General features: G+C 39.0%; 2 protein-coding genes across 2 annotated transcripts in view; one reads left to right on the top strand and one right to left on the bottom strand.

Moving 5' to 3' along the window:
• Window positions 1-21,169, bottom strand: part of LOC122404298 (chromatin assembly factor 1 subunit A-B-like) — a 65,693-nt gene that overhangs the window by 23,463 nt on the left and 21,061 nt on the right. The gene's annotated exons all lie outside the window — the stretch shown is intronic.
• On the top strand, window positions 484-10,109 carry LOC122404307 (pancreatic lipase-related protein 2). Its single transcript, XM_043408242.1, has 6 exons — window positions 484-541; window positions 5,634-5,733; window positions 6,914-7,062; window positions 8,539-8,774; window positions 8,972-9,215; window positions 9,874-10,109. Exons 1-6 carry the CDS (start codon window positions 484-486, stop codon window positions 10,107-10,109), a joined length of 1,023 nt encoding a protein of 340 aa, XP_043264177.1.

Here is a 21,169-nt window from a genome sequence, read left to right as displayed (position 1 = left end):
GACTAATAAGTATCATTAGCTACATATTCACTTATCGAAAACGGATCATTGCCACAAATTAGGTACCTTCTCGATGCGCCCATTAAGTTCGAATCTAAATTCTGCTTTTTAATCGTCATAATTGCGTTCGTGGATCGAATAAACCCTGCATTTATCTCCTCTTTGATACAAAAGAGTTAAGGGACCAATTTCTTCGCCACGATGGTCTCCGATGTCGGAGTTTCGCTACCTCCTTGCACAATTTTCGTTACTGGGAAAGCACGTTCCACGAATACACGATGGGAACTGGGTCCGATTGCACAAAATCTCCAAGTTCTCCGAAAGGGAGTCTGCCACCGCCTAACGTCATGCTTCAGATCCTCGGTGCTGCAGCATGCTGATCATAGCTTTCGATTGCTGCCAGTTTGCTCTCGGTTCTATCGTTGACTGGAATCCTGGTTCCCTTCCGCCGTTCTTCTGATTACAGCGTCCCGTTACGAAGACATGGTGGTGCCGCAATTCATGGTTTCTCTATTGTGCCGCGTGCTCGTGTTCAGAAGAGGTAACAAGAACTTTATTATATCCAAACCGCGATAAACGTATTAACAAATTTAACAAACCAACGCTTGATAAATTTGATCGGTTTCTGTGATCCACGTCTGATAAAAAGGGACGAAATTCGGGGAATTATCCTCGGGGATTCCCGAAAGTGAAGTTTCAGTGAAATTACTCGGTGATAAATAAATGGCTGAGAACCCGTAGGAAACGTTTCCTCCTTAATTAAAAGAGTCGTTCCGGCAACGTGTACGCGTGCTCCGGACGAAGCGAATAATGGCGGCGTTTGAATTTCGACAGGTTGCATTTAAGCCCCGTTTGTCCCGCTTTTGACTGAAATATTCGGAAAAGTTCGTTTCGCGGAAAGGAGCGTTTAGTGTCTGTGCAAACCTCCGGGCTCCTTCCTCGCCGTGCAGGATTTATTTAAATTTTATTCATAATCCGGGAAATTCCATTAGGAGGATATTCAAATTTCCCGGTGCCCCGCGCGAATTACCATGTAAATGGATAATGTTTTATATATAAACAGGAAGAATGGTCGCTGAACAATTTCATCCGAATCTCGGTTGAAGTGTCTCGGTATCGCGGTCTCGATCATCGAAGTATGAGGGTCGCGGGTACTTTCACTTCGTGTGAAGGGGACCAAGATGCGCAGGATTCAACGCGTGCTCCACTGCCACTATTTTGCAGTATTAATTAGTGCGTGCGATGAGTCGGCTTTCCCGGTCGCCGGACCCCACGAAACTTTATTTTCTTATCGTTTGCAACAAATATTCGTTAGAAATAATACATCTTCACGGTGAATGGTGTCGCGTGAAATTCCTTCGTAGAATTTCACCGTGATTTTCTCGGTGCTTTTCGCAGAGACGCGACTGTGTCATCGTCGAATCGGTCACGGAGAATGATTTCGCGTAACTGCAAAATCACGGCTATCGAGCCACGGATGCATTAGGTTAACAGTGCACGGTGATCAATAGCGCGAAAGCCAGGTTGCACGTAGCTGTTCCGTTTCGCTTGCCGTTTCGCGCCTCGACTTATGGGCTCGCGACAACAATGCCCGCGGTTGATTAACTCGAGCATAAATCGCTTTTAACGACCAGCCACTTTCTCTGACATTTCGACGATCGTTGTAAAAAATTGCCCGAGTGGCCGCAACGATGATAATACGTCGGAATAGAATTTGCGGAAAGATCCGCGCTTGGGAGCCTCGACCAGTCAGCCACGAAATAGTCGACGGTTAGGGAGGAGTGTATCGAGTATAGCTTACGTTCCAGCTGAACGTTTCGTACGCTTTATCAAAAGAGTATTTCACTTTTAAAAAGAAAGTTTTGAGATGGTTCAAGGATCGTAAGAATTGTTTTTTGAAAATATCTCGTGGATACTTTATGAAGGAAATAACTAACATCGAAATTAAAGAGCAAACAATTCTGCATGAGAAAAGTTTCATTTTTAATAACTCTGATAAGCAAATCGTAGATGTTCATAGAAACGTACCCTCAAAAATATAGAAAGGTTTGTAATATTAGAAAGTTTTTTGCAAATAACCAACATCAAAATTAAAGAGCAAAGAATTCTCCATAAGGAATGATTCACTCATATTTTTAATAACTCTGATATTTTACGAACAAATAACACTAAAAAAACAAGATTTTTATGGTAATTTTGTTGTAAAATTGTATTATTTAACGTTCTTTTCTTCTGAAATAGCTCTCGACCTTTTAGACACAGAATGCACTAATTTTCGAGTGAAACCTAATGCAATTTTCTTTTAAAATTCTCTAAATAATCTCTAAAAAATGTTATTTAGATACATTATGTAATAGTTATTCTCAAATTACCTGGGTATTCTATTGAAAGATTGAATTATTTCCTAAATGCAACTTTTCTGAATTTCTTTTTAAATGGCGTTTCAATATCTCCAAATATACTCACCGATCGATGATAATGCTTATAGAAGCTAACCTTTCTAACTCAGCCGCTGTCATTGCACTCCAAACCATTATTATCTCCACATTTTAAGATTGGAATTATATTTTTTAATTTTAGTATCACTTTACCATTCTCGATCTATTTTCATCGGTGAACAAAATGCATTTCAAACATTCTAAATCTATTTCTTGGTCTTCTTTAGGAAATTCAATCGATGTTAATATTCATATTTCAAGCGCAAAACAATGCAAACCCTTTATTTCCACAGATTTCTATCGAAACCAATTATTTATCGATCAATCAGCTTACCAGTCCAAGACAGACGTACAAACATCGATTTTGTCTATTGTAATACGCTTAAAGAAATATCTTTAATTTACAATCCTTTTGTTTTACCAATCTAAAATCTGCATGAATATCACTGATATTTAATAGAGCGATGAATAGAGATTCGCTGAGAATCTACAAAGAGTCTATCGCGATCATACTAACCGCGATATGCTAGGATAGGATCGCATAATATGTACCAAGATGTTGCTTTATCGCGTAGCAATTAAAATCAGAGTTGCAACTTTCTATTAATAAATCCATGTTTCGAACACCATCATCAAATTTTTAAATAGAAAAAAATGGCACTTTATAATATTGGCAAACAAGCCAAACCCTAAAACGAATGTTCCAAAGACACATTGCTTTATTTCTTTCAACTGATCAATGCTTTTTATATATTTTTCAGAAACATGAACATTTAAATTCGTCTGCTTTAATTTATACAATTATAAATATTTATTATATTAGACTTTTTTGTTAGAAACAAAAGTTTGATGATTTGAGGGGCCACAATAATTTTTTTCTGACGCGTAAAGGACATACGAAGGTCAACACCAATCATTGGAAATGTACCAATTTCCTAGCTTATTGTTTCACCCATTATGAAAAATTATTGGTTTAAAAAATGTTTCGACTTCAATATCAGTCGATAACTCATTACTAGTCTGCGGATGTTTATGCATTTATGGGAAATTTTAATCCTCAAAAAACTACAGAATGCATTTAATATGCAAAAATATAAGAAATACTTAAAGATACGAATTATTATATTTAGGGTTTGAGACAGCCCTCTGAGAAGCTTCCGTTTCATTAATTCTATTAATAAAAATGTGAATTTGCATAAAGATCCGCAGTCTACTCATTACATACTCGAACCATCAAACTTTTCTTTCTAATATTATTCCGTGTCATCGAGTATAGTTTCGAAGATATTCAGCTGGATCGATTTAAACGGGGCACTCAGTATTTTTCTTTTCTACTTTTAAACTCCTCGAATTACTCAGCTTGCAATTTGCCATTCGATTTATCGCCCACGAATCGTAACAATTATTTTCTAATTACATCAACGCATACAATTTGCACGCGATACGACTGAAAAATTGGCTTAGAAATATTTCTGTTGGCCAAGGAATAAAGTAGCAAACTGGAAGCTCGTCGAGAAAAGTCTGACGTTCGCGTTCCCCCTAAAAAGATGTCGTTTTGTCAAGATCAGCAGGAAGGCGGTTCCCAAAAATAGCCTACTGGGATTATGCCAGGATTTTCAGCGCACCCCTCGCGCAATTCACGCGTGGCCGAGCATTGATATTATTTTGTGCACTGTCAGGAGGGAGGAACGTAACGCCGCACACGTCACTGCGACGTATGCAATGCGGTTTAATAGTTCAATAGAGACCGTAAACGTAAACACGACAGCCACAAAGCGATCCGGCCCGGAATTCCAGGCACGAATGGAACATAAATCAGCAACAACGTTTGTTTACGGCCCGCGAAATTTTATCCCGGCCACTTATCCGACGGTTTCTAATTTTAACGGAGGGCGGCTATTACCGGTTTCCCTCGTTCCGATGGGAATAACTATGGGAAAGGAAACCGCGACGGCTATCTGTCGCGTGATCGTCAAACAATGTCGTGCTGACGCGTGATTAAATTTTTACGAACCGTGTCGCGGTGTTACGTGTCCGATGTTTACCTAACGCGAACGTAACACAAGCGGCATCTCCGGAACGAACGAGCAAGTGGCATAATTGCTCGCGCAATCAAAGCCTATCTTACGTATTACAATACTCCAGTCGATCAATTAATCTTCAATTTTCTCAAATTTTATTCGAATCACTTAATAAAAAGCATTCTTAGAGGGTTCTTCTAGTGTGAAACACGTATTTCTAGGGATTTTTTAGAGAATTGTAACACCTTTGGTCACGAGATTTATTCATATATGTTTCAGTGATATTTCTAAATTTTTTGGGGAGAAATAGTTGAAATTGATGACACTGCTTACTCTCAAATATAGTCGTTTTTAAAAAAGATCGTTCTGTTTGAAATGAAGGCTACAGCTTGCAATGGAACAAAAGAAACCGAATGAACTTAAAAACGCAACTTTCTATACACACAACGCAAAAGTTAAAAGTTGCCTCGTGGAAGAGAAAATGAAAGACTGGTCATTTGAATTGAGGTTATCCATTAATATTAATAAATCCTGCGAGTCTCTGTTCTCCGAACGTGAAACTCTCAATTTATCGTAACCTCTGGGTCAAGTATTCATTCTAAGTTTTTCATTTCCACTTCGTTCGAAGAATTAGCCCGTGTACAAGTAAATAAAATTGAAAAGCTCAAAGCATCGCTCTGCTGCTTCTGTTAGACTTGACCCTCGAACATTTGACTCCCGTTCGAGGTTCGCTTTTACAGCGCTATTGTGTCATCCAGAACTATTAAATTTCAAGTGTCACGTTCCTTCGACGCGAACGTTTCAAAGCCCCGGAAACTTTCAGGATGACCCGATAGATAATAGAGTCCGTGCACCGTTGGAATGTATTCCCATCGTATCGGAAGTTTGTCCGCCCCCATCGTTCGAGCACGTTTGCTCGTATCGATGCATCGATCGTGTGTCGGTGCGGTGTCGTCGGGAATTATTGTCGTCGCGGCGTTTTATCGCCGAGGAAAAAAGGCCTTCGACAGGTACGACGCGTCCGGGTGATCGTCGATTGGCAACGCACGCGACATCACGTGTCACGTTCTCAGGTTCAATGACGACGACCGCGAGAATTGGTCGAGGCCGAGGCGTCGCCATGCGCGAGCATTCCGACTGCCATTCGAGACAACGTTTCCTTTCTGTGAACCAGGTGACGTTCCGCTCTACGTTTCGCCGCTCCCGACCGGCGTCTGCTGGTACTGCTGCCCTATCAACGTGGACCGCGACGTCAAGTATCTGTTGTACACCAGGTACGTTCGCTCCGGAGTATCGATCGGGGCCAACCTTTGTAGCGGGAAAGTAATAGAAGACGCGAATTGGCTTGCACCGGTTCGCTAAACTCTGAACGAATTAGTCGTGTACGACGACGAAACGCAATTTAATACAATAGGAACTAATCTTGTAATTAGATCGTTGGAATTTTAGCCTGGAAACGTTATACGAGGTGCTTCGCGTAACTGGGATAAAACTATAACGAGTCGAAGCCAAATCGTACACCACAAATACGAAAATATATTTCATTCGAAAAAAGAAGAAAATAAGGCAGACATATATTGTAAATATATCTGTATATATTGTGTAATAATGACAAAAATAATGAATGTTAACATAAAAAAGTTATTAAAAAATTAAATCGAAAAATTTCAAATCATTCCGAAAAAATTATTTTTGACTATGGGGATTAATTACAGTCATTTCTTGTCATTACACATACCCACGAAATCCTACGCACTTTCGAGAAAAAAATTCTTTACCGAAACTACGTCTGGTCCTGACATTCCGATTCCCCTGAAATTTCAAAAAGTTTCAAATCATTCTGAAAAAATTATTTTTGTTTGCTGGGGTCAATTGCAATCATTTTTGGTGAATACACATATCCCCGAAATCCTACCCAGTTTCGAGAAAAAAATTCGAGTAGATGTAAAATTTCTCGGCGAAAAAAAAAATTTCAAATCGTTCTAAAAAAATTATTTTCAGTTACAGGGGTCGATTACAATCACTTTTGGTGATTAGATATACCTCCGGAATCCTACGTACTTTCGAGAAAAAAATTCTTTACAGAAAATATACTGTATGGCCGAAATATATATATTTTATATAGAACCCTATAATTTGAATTGCACTGTTCGATGCAGTTTCTAAATCTCTACAAAATAGTGTTAACGTGTTTATACTCTAAACTTAATAGTTCAGGAGTTATATTATATTTAAAGTTCACTACATTTGTTTAATTAGTGATAAGACAGTTGGCATGATACACGAAAAGTTTCTCTATTAATTATTATTTAATATCTTGTGGGGCGATTCTACAGACAATAATTCAGAATCTACGTAATTTGTAAACTAAGAAGAAGCACAGTTAAATAATTTTTATGAGACACTCAATTGCACTCAATAATCCTGACTGCTTGTTTTCTGTTTTCATGTTAGACGGAATCCAACTTACGCCACTACGTTGGATATAAGGAACCCGTATTCGTTGCGAAACAGCTATTTCGACGGTAGATATCCAACCATAATCTACATCCATGGGTACAGCGATAGCGCGTCTGGTGGTAGCTCCACTGCAATTCGAGACGGTATTTTCACTCTTTCTCAATTCCAACTTTTCTACTCCAAATGTAACTTGTTTCAAATCAAATTCACCCTTTTCTTTTGCGTTTTGGAATACTTGATCTCATTGGTCAAACAATGCTCTACTTCTTCTACCGCCATATTCTTCAACGTCGAATTCCATCGAAATTATCGTCGGTTACCATAATTTTCATACTATACTCGAACACAATTGCGAATTCCATTCGTATACATCTTTGTATCACATAGAATAAAATTTGGAATATTTCAACAATAAATTTACATTGAATTTTATTTAAAAATTTTCAATTTCATCTTCGCCAAGTCTTATTTTTGTACAAAGGTCAACACACCATTTAAAATTTTTACTTGGAATTGCTTTCCAAGTTTAATCATTTTTTTTGTTATTTAACAATTATTTTCACAACTATTCGCATTCAAATGAAATGGAGTTAAAAAAGATCTCGTGTTAAATATCAGTCCCCTTGAGAATATCCTCAATGATCAAGGATCTCTAGTTTTGAAGTTACGAATACGTAAGAGGAAAATAACAGATGATTGCAATCTATTTACTGTTGCTGTCTCATACATAAACACATTTTGAGGCTATTGAAATTAATGCTGTCCTTAATAATGTTAAGAATTCCTATAGTTCGAAATTCTAGGTTGTCGTGTGTATTTATAACTTTTGATACTGTTAGTCACATTCCCAGACAGGAATTGATGGAACTGGCTGGGGGACATTAGTAGTTACAAGAATCACCAAGCCACTCAACGATGTTCCTGACAGAATGATGCATCGCGGATCTTTCCGAACTTCACCTCCCTAGCTTGGAAACTTGAGCATACGCGCGGTATCCATATTTCGAAACGTTCATGACTGACATATTCATTTCAACCCTTTTCAATTGAAAACGCTAGAGTGCTGTGCAGGAACAGACGTTTCAGCTTCGCGAGACGTTCGATACGTTTGCATCGAAATGCAACTGTGTCACTAAGTTAAAATCGAATGAACGTCACGATGAAACCCGTGCCTTAAAATAATTTCCGTACAGAATGTTTCTTTACATGCGAGCAACAATTTAGGGAATGATTCTACAGACCTTCTAAATTTTTCTAACACAACAACAAATGAATTTTTTTTTCATTAAAAATATTAGACACAATCTATGAGTAATAACTTACACTATGTTACGTGAATATATTTTTTAGCCTTAGGTAATGTTTATGTAAGAATATTGCCTTTTCAACTCATTTATTTCGCCATTCCACGTTGCTCTTCCAAAAGATTTATTTATAATATTGTTTCGAATAATTCTGACTTATGATAATTTATCTACACCAAGCAACGATTCGAGCCTTCGATGAAGTAACATAGTACGCCACTTCTTAGCAAGTGTTTACGTTTCGCGCGAGAAAATCTTTCCTCGAGTTAATACCGAAGTCACGTTCGTTTGTCCAATCTGACCGATTGTTTTTAGGATACCTCAAGCGTGGACAGTACAACGTGATCCTGGTGGACTGGGCAATGTTGGCAGGCTTGCCTTGGTACGTGACAGCAGTCGGGAACACGAAAATCATTGGACCCCACGTTGCTCGTTTGGTGAGATGGCTGGACGCTCAACGAGCGGTCCCTTTGTCCAACTTGCACGTGATTGGTTTCAGTTTGGGCGCGGAAATCGCCGGGTTCATGGGGAAGGCGTTAGGCCGGCGAAAAGTAAATAATAATATTCGATACGATGGAAATAAAAGTGTTTCTTCTTTTGGTCAAAAGATAATTGCAAGAAAATAAGTAGAAAAAAATATATGTTCAAAGTCCCAAATACATAACGATTAACTTCTTTTCCAAAAGCAGCAAAATAAAATTGCATATTTAAACGGAAATACCAACTTGACAAAAGAATTTGCTTTCAGGTTGGACGGATCACTGGACTGGACCCAGCATACCCTCTCTACATGAACAGTGGCAGAGAGGGACACCTAACAGCGGCTGACGCGTTGTTCGTAGACGTGATCCACACGGACGGTGGCCATTTTGGATTCCCGAATCCTCTGGGCCACGTGGACTTCTATCCAAACGGTGGTAGAGCGATTCAACCGGGTTGCAACTTGCAAAGTGTCATTCGTAGGAGCATTTCGCGACTCATCAATCAGTACAGTACGATCCTCAATGCCTCATCAATTTACACGTTGACTATCATGGCATTTCAATTTTACTTCAAACACTTACATACATATAATTAATATATAATATATAATTTAATTTATTTATAATATAATATATAATTTAATTTATTTATAATATAATATGTAATTTAATTTATTTATAATATAATTTAATTTAAATTATATATTATACATTTATATATAATATAAACTAACTGTCCAGTTTGATTGAACGCAACGAAGGAAGATAAGGCCAAGAAATTTTTTAATATTGATCATCGAGCATGATCTACGAATATGATACGAATTCTATTATAATTGATCAAATAAGTAACAAACGTTATCAAGAACATCTAACTTAAGAAAATCAGACCACTTAAAAATTTTCGAATTTTATATATTCTTGTCAAAATTTAAGAAAACAGGATTCCTCGTGTCTTTTTCATAATGAAGTTTATACGAATGTATTTATTTTTCTGTTCTTAGCATCGCATTTTAAGCTCATTTTGTTGATCGATATGGCTCGTTGATATCATATTTTAGAGTGGTTTGTACACGTAAAGTAGAAAGAAGTCAACGTGTTAATTTAGACTTAGCTAGACGACTCGATCTGTCGTGATTAATTTAAAAATGATTTATTTATTGTTCAGTTGTATGCGGACATAATCGAGCTTGGATGTTTTACGCGGAGTCCGTGGTGAATCCTTTCGGGTTCCCCGCCAGTCGGTGTCCAAGATGGCGTGCGGACATTCGAGCGAATTGCATGTGGACACCGGACGTATTAATGGGATTCGCGGTGCAGTCTACAGTCAGGGGCAAGTTCTATTTGAGGACAAACGCGGAACCGCCGTTCGCCAAGAACGCGACCGGTTACATCGGGAAATGACGGGCAACAGTTTCAGTTTGGATGAACCAGACGTGTATCACTGATGTTATTACCGATGTTACGTCCCGACGAACGGCTCGCTAACCGCGAGCATTTGACACTTCCTTGGAGTCAGCATTGCCACCGAAATCCTCTCTCTTTCTCAAGAGTTCTGCGCGCGGAGGTCCGTGAAGTGGGTCAGTATTGTCATCGAATTCCTCTCGGTATCTCAAGAAACTTGCACACGGAAGTCGGTAAAGCAAGTCAGCGCTTCAACGTGGGTTGAAAACCCAAAAATTAGGCTAGCACGAGGCAGTCAGTTGTTAAGTCACGAGAATTCGTCGGTTAACCCGCGAAAGACTTGAGCTTCTCGTCAACCACCTTCTATTTAAAATTTATTATTATTATCATTATTAGTAATATAAGTGATTAGTGCATTCCTAAAAAATTAAGCTACGACTCGTTGTGTGAGGAAAAAGAGAAAAAGAAAGGTAGAGAGAGAGGGAGGATACAGCGCTAACTTGGTGAGCAGAAAAACTCGTAACCCATATGTAACCCAATAAGTCAGCCAAATCTAAGGTTTTCTGTTTTCATGAAATATATACAGGGTGAGGCATTTTAAACAGGTCACCTGAATAACTCGCTTGTTTTTGAAGATAGGAGAAAATGCATTAGACCAAACTTATTTGGTATCGGGGGGCTCATAATCTGGTATTACCAATTTTTTTGTAGGTGGAGGCGTCAAGGAGATATGAAGGTCAACTTTGTTTTTTTAAATGGAACAGTATATTTTATTACTTACATTCTGATAGAGTGTTTCAAGGCGAATACAATGACCTATTATTAAGGTCATTCAAGGTCACCCAAAGTCAACTGCAATAGAAAATAAATTGTGTCAAAGCACTCTTCGAACACTTGGATACTTTGATACTGCTATTACAAGTGTTCAAAATGGCGACCTTGAACATGGATACATAGTCTAAATCGTTGCAATACTGATGACACTGCCTGGCAAATTTCATTTGTATCTATTACAGAGCAAGCTCTTCTTATACGTTCTTGCATGTCAAGTTTGGTAGTTGGTTTTTCGCGGTACACTTCTGCCTTTAATTTTCCCCACAAATAAAAATCGAGAGGTGTCAGGTCTGGGGATCGTGCCGGCCATTTGTTACTTCCTGATCGACCTACCCAAGAATCTCCAAATTTTCTATTTAGAAATTCTGTAACATTGCGTGCTGAATGAGCAGGGCATCCGTCTTGCTGGAACCACATGGATTGTCGTATGTCCAGTGAAGTGTCTTCTAACAATTCTGGCAAAACGTCTTCTAAGATTCTCAGGTACTTACTACTATTTAGCGTGCCATCAATAAAATATGGACCAATTATTTTATTATGAAGAAGACCGCACCAGACGTTTACAGACCAAGGTCTCTGTTTGTCGACTTCTCTCAACCATCGTGGATTATCTACCGACCAGTAGTGCATGTTGTGACGGTTAATTGCTCCATGGTTTGTAAATGTGGCCTCATCGGTAAATAACAATTTACTCAAGAACATTTCATCGTCTTGTAGTTTTTGTAAGCCCCATTCACAAAATTGTAAACGTTTTGTATAATCATTTTCAGTTAATTGTTGATGAAGTGATATGTGGAACGGATGAAATTTGTTAATGTGTAATATTCGTAAAATACTTCGTTGACTGATGCCACTTTCGCGTTCCAGTTGTCTTGTACTAACATGTGGATCTTGTATTACAGCTGCTACAATATTTATCGAGTTTCCATCATCAGTTGCTCGTTTGGCAAGATTACGTGTTTTGTTATCCACAGTTCCAGTTTCTTGGAACTTTTTTATAATGTTTGTAAAGACAGAAAGTGAAGGTCTATTATTACGATCGGGAAATCTTTCACTATACACACGTACCGCTTCCCTCATAATTCTATGACATTCACCATAAATAAGAACCATTTCTACTTTCTCTGCTATCGTGTAACGCATTTTAGAAAACTAAACACTTAGACTGAATAAATGTTACGAAGCTGTGCTCTAGTCGGTAGTAAAATTACCAATAATGTTTGAGGATACGGATAAGCGTACAATGTGATTGAATGTTTGTTTATCTTTTGTGACCCGTGTCACGCAATACACACACGTGATACACAAGTATTCGAAATGTACTCTGACACAATTTATTTTCTATTGCAGTTGACTTTGGGTGACCTTGAATGACCTTAATAATAGGTCATTGTATTCGCCTTGAAACACTCTATCAGAATGTAAGTAATAAAATATACTGTTCCATTTAAAAAAACAAAGTTGACCTTCATATCTCCTTGACGCCTCCACCTACAAAAAAATTGGTAATACCAGATTATGAGCCCCCCGATACCAAATAAGTTTGGTCTAATGCATTTTCTCCTATCTTCAAAAACAAGCGAGTTATTCAGGTGACCTGTTTAAAATGCCTCACCCTGTATACAGCAATTTTGGTTTCATTTCGTTTCTTTTCCCTAATATACATTTTCCCAATCTTCTCCTCAACGAGCAAGGAGTTTGTATAAGCTTAGATCAACTCCGATTCCATATAGTTTCCTTCGAGAACTCGAAGGTGTTTAAGCGTTACGCCGGGGTACGAGCAATCGCTCACAACCTTGTTAACTTGATTAACTTGCTTGAATCCTTTGAATCCCGTTCAGAGAAGGTTGCACTGTCCCTCATCGGGAAGACGATAATTCACGATTAATTTCTCTATCTCTATTTTTTTGTTGCAATTATTCCACTACTGTAGATTCGATTTTCAAACGATTCGTTTTCGAGTCTGACAATATTTTCCCCGACAAGCCAGGAACGACTACCATAATTCCTGCCACGAAGCGGGTAAGATACGTCACGGTGGGATTTATGATTCTGGAATTTAGAGACTCGCCAATTTGCGCCACGAGCACGATACCGTCCAAGTTATTCCGTCCAGTGCGTGACAAATCGATGTAAATAGTCGACAACAAAAATCTTCGCCCATCGCGATACGTTTCTTCTATCGGTGATCGGAGATAGAACGAAAACTGACCATGAAACACCGAAAACTTGAACGATGCGCGGTTCTCGTGCCGCTCCCGATGCATCTTGGCCGCCGTCGAAATATGGAAATTCCAAGGACAAGTGCTACCTTATTCTCTGTTTTTAGGCGATCGATAAGGGTTGGTGGGAAAGTTCCCGCGAGTCGAGGGTAATTGCGTTAAACAGTTTATAAGCCAGAGTCTGGCATCGGAGAGAACAGGGCCACAGCGAATAAAAATGTTCGAGGGGAGAGCTGGCGAGTTTCCAATACCTTTCGATGCTTTTATTTTGCAGTGATTTTGCTGGATGAACGAGGAACTAAAAGTCTGTGAATTCGAGACTCGTGCGTTCGTATCTAAGGGCTGGAGAGCACGGTCAAGGGTTATCGATCACTTGCCGCGAAGAATCATAATATCGCAGGCACATATTATGATCCTTTAGGTATCAAAAGGAATCGAACTCCAAATGATACTTGTTTTTTACAAGTTCGGATCTGACACGAGAGTTACGAACTCTTCAGTACTTTGACAATCTGAAACGATACTTTCAAGTGTACTAGAACCTTTGGTGTGCCATAAATCTTAAGAAAAAATCCAATAGTGGGATCTTTTTTCATTAGAAACATTAATTTTATTAGGCCAGTCACTGTAACTGAGAGGTCACAACTGCATTTTTTAAAACTTTGAGCCTCAGTCGTAGATTCCTTCATATCGAAGCAGAAAATTAAAACTGACATTTTCAATCGAGAATAACTTTATGATGCAGACACAAATGTTTCTACAGGGGTATGTTGACAGATGCCCAAGTTAATTGAACGACACTTATGATCTATATATTTCGACCATCACTTACCAAAGCCAGCTATTGAACCACGACAGAAGCAAAGTTGTACACCTAATACCACATATTTACGGAGTAAATGAATTTAAAATGATGGTATTGTCATCAAAGTTTCGCTCGTTGTGCACGAGCAACGATTTCTTCCGGTTGAAACGTCATATCGATTCTCGAAAACGCCTCTCCGCGAGCGTCAAAGAACCAAAGAACGACATCGAGTCGAAGAGGATGAAAGCATTTCCCGCAGGAAGCAGTCGCGAAATCCTATCCCCCCGGAGTCGTTCAGCGCAGGAGAAATCATACGTCAAGCATTTGTCCCGCGCGGATCAGAAGTTTCCCGCGAAACATTTACGGGGCACCCACGGCAGAGATTTTCCAATCCGTCGTAGCAACAAAGACTGTTTCTGCGACGCCGCGGCTACCTTCTCCCTCGTTCCCTTTGTCTCCCTTTGCCAGCATCGCGGATAGTTTCCAATCCATAACGCTCGGACGGGCATCCGTGCGAGACAATGCTTTCCTCCTTTTTTCACCGCTGGCTTCTTCCACGTTCGGTCTTTCGAGTAGACGCGGTCCTTTCATCCGAAAAAGCTCGTACGATGCAAATGACGAAGGACTCCCCAACCACCCCACCTCGTTCGTTCTTATTCGCTTCGAAAACGAACACTCGAGACGACTATCTGCTGCTCTTGCATCTAGGACGGCAAGTGTTGACTCGAAATGTTTGCACGAGAATTCATGAACTCGGCACGCGTCCGATGCCTTGGAAAGAATCCGAAGCTCGAGTGTCTAAAGGACCCTCGAGAACTCGATAGCGATACAAGTAGTACATAGTTCGTTGTACGAGTGGCTAGTGCTCGGTGCAACGTAGTCAAAAAACGTTTATCGAAATATTGTGAAACTGGTCAGCGATTTGGCTGAACGCGTAGGAGAGTCTCTTTGGTCGAGGCTCGCGTTGTACAAACATTATAATGCGAACCACGATAGGAGACGAGAGGAGGATGTTAAAAATTCATTAAGTATAGTACGGGCCACGATATAGCGAGGTTGTAAACTCCAGTAGGTGTCAAAGTTCACAGGTTTCCCGGAACAAGTGAATTGACAGAAATATGAGCAGCTAAGGGCCTTTGATCATAGTCAAAGCCATACTAAGAAATGCTTTATCTAGTGTCGTCATTTTTAGGGGTATCGTTGTAGGTAAAGGTCTTACTTAAGTCTTGAATTTCTAAACGGTTACTTTATCTCTTAATTTTTGTCTAATAAATGCCTTGCAATGGTACAATATTATATACATATATAACATACAAATGTTACAATACAAACCACGATGGACAACGTCGAAAAGGAAATTTGTTTAGATCGAGTAGTCGGTTTATCGAGGGAAGCATTTTCTTAACTTTCGTCATATAACCTTTTCTTTTGTCGAATCGACGCGAGCCTGACATTTCGGATGCCCACGCAGCTCTACCTGGAAGACATTTCCGTGCGGAATAGAACACAATTTCGAGAATCAATAGGATGATTCATGTAAAGCAGTAACAATTTGCACGACTTCTCTTCCAGGCCATCTGACGTTTCATGAACCATCTTGGTTCGTAGCGTTTCCTCGATAGGACGAGGATCTTCGTCCTGGAGGAACCAAGGATTGCTAAGCTCTATCGGTGCAAGGCAAACTGAGGAATCTCGGCGGGAGCTTCGGGGCTCCCGGTCAGTGAACCCGGCACTTTCGCTAAAAAATTCAACACTGACAGGTCGATAACGATCGACGACCTATGGCCGGGGTTATAGATGACCCTAGTCTTGAAAGACCACAGGCTGTAAAGGCCTAAGCGTGCATTCCACGCCTCGCCACGTTCGCCACACATGTCTCCTTACTGGCGTGGAAATCCCACGAGTATCGTGGCCAGCTGTGCCGCCTCTGAAAAACCTACGCGGAAGTTCAGCGCGAAAAACTGCCCCGACTACCGATCATTACTCTCTCGCAACCCCCAACGTCACATTCAATTAAATTTCTGACGCTGATCGTTAACATTTCGACGTACCAATAAACTAAACTTCAGCACGGTTTTTCGAAAGACATTCTAGCCTAAAAGTTTGACAAAATTCATTTCTTAGCGGGATTTGTTCGAACTCGTGCAATTAACGTCGATACAGCTGTTTGAAACTCATTTTTTGAACTGGTATTCGTGATGATTCTGGCTGACTGAAGGACTTGATGAATTTTTTAAAATATTGAATTTTTCATACGTTTTTAGTATGCTGTGTACGAACAAAAATCGAGAGGATCGATACTTGCACTTCGATGCTCCGATATTTTTTTAATTGTCCAGCTTTTTTATTTGTCGTGGTTCGTACGATAGTCATACTCATCCTACACACTGTCGAACCATTTTTTTGTTGTATACAAACATAAAATGGTGATGAATGTATACGTATACGTTTTTTTTGTAAAAAAATTCACTGAAAAGGCTTTTAGGCCACAATACCCCTTTAAGAATCAATTTGACTTCGATTTCGATTATTACTGTAAACTTTTTCTTGTAAACAACGTTCTTATCTTCTAACCTTACTACAACTTCCCCAACTTCTTTGCCAGTTTCATTTTTAAATACGTCCAGAGATTTTCTATCGAATTCGAATCTTAATAAACAACATTGGTTTATAGAACACGGATCCAGGGTGGTAACGTGCAGTCAACAATCGTAAAAATACGTCAAAGCAAACCCGTGCACCCGTCTGTTCACGCAACGGTTGAAAAATAAGCGATCGAAGAGGCGAGGCAGTGCCAGGACGCACAGGATTCAGTTTTCCAAATTAAATGGCCACTAGACCTAGATCGTGCAACACGCGATTCTCCCGGGGATTCCCCGCGAGAGTAAGAAACAAAATATGCCGTGGCACGACGAAGCGTGAACCGCGGGCATGGAAGCCACCAGAGATTCAGCCTAGGTTTCACCGGCGTTTAACCAATCACAATGTCCCATTAATAACGCCTGCTTTTCGTACTTCGTTGCAAAGCGAAAGCAACTACGGCGGATCGAGATTCAGAGCAGTGTACGTATACAAGTTTCCTGTTTGCCTCTAAACTTTTGTCGTTCCGGGGTCTATCAAGGCATCGTCTACTTGGCGAGCCCAGTAGTTTGAAATTTAAAGTGAATTTTCTAGCGAGAAGCATTTACGAGAACCGCCGTTACCTCGAGCCTTCAACACTATTTCTGCCCGAAGCTGTCGATAAACGATTAACATCTTTTTAATTTTAACTTGAAATTATTTTCAAAGTATCATTGTTTCTTCTTAATATTTAAAATAAAATAATTCGCGTTAACGATTACACTGGTCAACAATTTGTGGTGATGGGTCTTTTTAGATCCAGATAGCACTTACTTTTCATTCATTGTTTTCCTTTATTTTCTAAAACATTGATGTTCCTGGTATTTATTATACACTCTGTAACTATTTATATTTCATTGATATTTTAAGAGCAATGGTCTAATAAAATTTATTATAAATATTTTATTTAGGACAAAATTAGAATCATTGTGTATTCTACATTGATATAGGTTAGAAGTCTAAATATATAAATATTGCGCAATGTAAGGTACGAGTCTAAAAAGACCCAACGATCACCATTCGGGAAACTAATGACAGCCGTACGAGCGTTCACTTATCTTCCTTATTTATCTATACTGAGGCAGGAAATAACACAAAAAAATGATTCGACTCTGGTTTGAAAAATACAAGAAAGTCTTTTTTAAATTAGTTACGTGAAATTTCCGTGACATTAAAGCTAATGTTATATGGATTTTTATGTGTCTGTCAATACACAAATAAATCTGTTGGTAACGTTGCTAGTGACACGAAAATGGTAATGGGGCCCTAGAGGCCCAGAAAAATGGGCCGAAAAAATGCATCGGGTGAAAGGTCCACTCGTCTACCTCGCCTCTGATATAAATTAGAGAAGGAAATCGCTCGGTAAATTGAACCGAATGAGACATTATATCGTTATTGGCTTTGTCATCGCTGTCAGTGACAGCGGTAAAATCGATAAAACGGAATAACGTCTGGCCGGTGCAGTCGCGGCTGCAATTCAAATCCCGGCCGCGTATCGAGAATTTCGATTCCGCAACGGCTGGGGGTGCATTGTCCTCCGCGGAAATAGGAAACGAAACGCGAAATGTCCGACTCCCGTCTCCTGTTGATGACTCCGTTATCGATTTCCTGCGGTCGAGATTATGGGCACGTCAGAACCGGTCGACCCTAAGCGACGTTCCACCCTCGTTACATTATTTTCTGCGTGTGCATGCCCGCCCTTGGAGAAGGTCGCCGACGAAGGGTCCGCCTCCCCTACGAGTCTCCGTTTGCATCGCTTTTATGGCGCGTCGCACGCCACACAAAGCTTACCTGGCGATTTCAATCGTCGTACAGTGAGATATTTCTACTAAAAAAGCAGAAAAGTTGTATAATAACGATGAAAATCGCGTTTCTCCCTATGGTTTTCTCATCCTCTATATCAACACTAAACCTACCACGACCGGTCAAACGACCGTTTTTAAAATTTCATTTATTTTATTATTTTAGCGCCATTTAACTTCACGGCTTTTCTCATAGCGAACTTGCAATGAATTTTACAATATTCACTTCTACTCTAATTGTTTATTTTCTGAGAAAAATAGAAAGATATGATCGTTCATCTGACCGGTTGAATGATTTATATTTTTTTGCAAAGAACTGGACAAAATTTGATACCAAATTCTGGTTAGCTTCAAATGTAAATAGGAAATATATAGCAAAGATGAAAGAAGAGAATCTTCAGCTTCCACTGTCTCAGAACAGTCTAACAACGCGTATTAAAAATAGTCAAACTTTACACGCCCGCAGTTCCGAAACTACTCACGCTATTTGCATAAAAGCGGCAAACTCTCCCCTTTAAACTGATTTTTTGTTTTTGTCGATCCGACTTTCCGTTCTCGAGATATCGTAATTTATGTAAAGGGTGATTTTTAAAATCTCGCTGTCTTTCGCTTCCCCGGGTTAGATAAGGCTATTAACGCGTATTAAAAATACTAAAACTTTAGACGCGTGCAGTTCCAAAACTACTAGTGTTTTCACCATTATTAAGACATTGTTAGCGGCGGTAGAGCTTCCTCTTTGAAATGGTTTTTGGTTTTTGACGATCCGACTTACCGTTTTCGAGATATCGCAATTTATGTGAAAGGGTATTTTTCTTAATTTGACTATCTCTGTCTCCGTCTGACGCGTCGCGTTGGACCTCCTTGTCGCGCGTGAGTCGAGACGGTCACGTGACCAGGAAGACGTAGTATTTCCAAGAATTTACTACGCACTGTTTACTATTTTCACGCGCGCGTGTTCATTGATGACAATGAAACGTAAACAAACGCTTCGGACCCTCGTATCTCCGAAACTAGCCACCGCATCGACTTGAAATTAAAATCGCCATATCTCCGGAACTAATAAAGCTATCGACTGGTTCGAACGCTCGTTTTAAAGGGCATTTCATCCCCTATCCAACGACCATACCAGCTACTATAATTTTTGCTGTCTTCCATGTTTATTTCGACATTTACTTTGACGCTACATACCCAAAGTAGTTCCAGCACTTCCTATTGACCATACAACTGATTTGGGAGAAAACTGGATCATAAATTGTTGATTTAATTGAAAATTAATTTAAACTTGTATACAGGGTGTTTGCATAATGTCATTTTTTATAATCGACGTGAAAGAAAATTTCTATCCGATGAAAATTACTAATTTACTGATACTATTAAAGTATTAATGCACATTTAGAGTAAAAGTATTGAATATTTTTGTACCGGTTTTCAGAATTCAATGCTTTAAGAAACAATATGAGACATAAAGGGATATCTTATGAATAAACTTCAAAACACAACTTTCTATACATATAATGCAAAAATTAGAAAAATTAGACGTTGTCTCGTAAAAGAGAAAAGGAAAGACTGGTCTAATAATTCGTGAAGATACACTCATTTTACACCCAAGTAAATTATTTATTAATAAGAGTGTAGTTTATGATATGAGAATTATATTACGTTTTTGTAATTAGATTACATAACTCGACCCTTTGCATAATTTAATAAAACAAATGTAGTATCAAGGGAACGATTAATAATATTTTTATTCCAGTTTGATGTAGTGAATTGTTTACTTTCATCAGTTAATATTAATTTATGCACAGCGAACACGAATTCTACGTTATAGTCCATAATAGGCGTGTATTTAAATTTTCTTTAATGTCGTTCTGATATGCAACATATTCGTGCACATGATATTTAACGTAAATATGCAAAACGTATGCATTACAAACAATATGTAAAATAAAACATATATATGAGACAAAAGTCAATACTACTGTTTTCTAAAATTGTGATAATAACTTCTATCACGGAAAAGTGGCCAGAATAATTAAAACAGAAAGACGATATTCAAGTTGCAATCTAGAATTTAAAATATTGACGATTATATACTTTGATAAGAAACAATCCCTAATGTAAATTTCGAGGTTAATAAGTTCATTATTATTTATCAGGATCTAGTCGGAACATTTGCTTCTAAATCATAGTTTCCACGATACATAGATTATTCCAGTACTTGACAAGATTATAATTTATTACAAAATATGGCAAACGTAATCATAATTGGGCCACTGTCGAAATTAGGTGCACTTACCTCAGTGTACTTCATTGAGAGTTTAATTAATAGATTAGCGAGGTTCTCCCGATGAAAATGAGTACAAACATGACCTCATTCGGAGCCCCACGCACATTTAGGGTATTCAGAATCAATTCGTATTACGTTTATAGTACTGTACCTCGGGTTGTCACATGTTCCACCAACCACCTCAAGTTTTTTACTATTAAACGAGGTTGAAATGTCCAACGTACGGATCACGTCTAGGGTTTATTTTAAGAATCGTTACGAAATGATAGTTTGTCTTTAAATAAATAGATATTTCCATTATTCGTTGCGTCTCGATATGTGGCGTCGAGGTCGCGCTTGCACGCGTCGCGGTAACGTGATCAACAGCAATTACAATATAATTACGAGGATTGTGCATAGATCTGGTAAGCGTACGACTCACGTGAACACGTTCAGTCGTTGCCACATTGTTTTAGTGTTAGAAGTCAGAATGTTTGAACAATCACTTTCGA

This window comes from Colletes gigas, unplaced genomic scaffold, assembly GCF_013123115.1.
Source record: "Colletes gigas isolate AHSC1104 unplaced genomic scaffold, ASM1312311v1 Colletes_gigas_Sc00002, whole genome shotgun sequence".
In the NCBI taxonomy this organism is placed as follows: Eukaryota; Metazoa; Arthropoda; class Insecta; order Hymenoptera; family Colletidae; genus Colletes; species Colletes gigas.
This window is presented reverse-complemented; position numbering and strand designations above follow the sequence as displayed.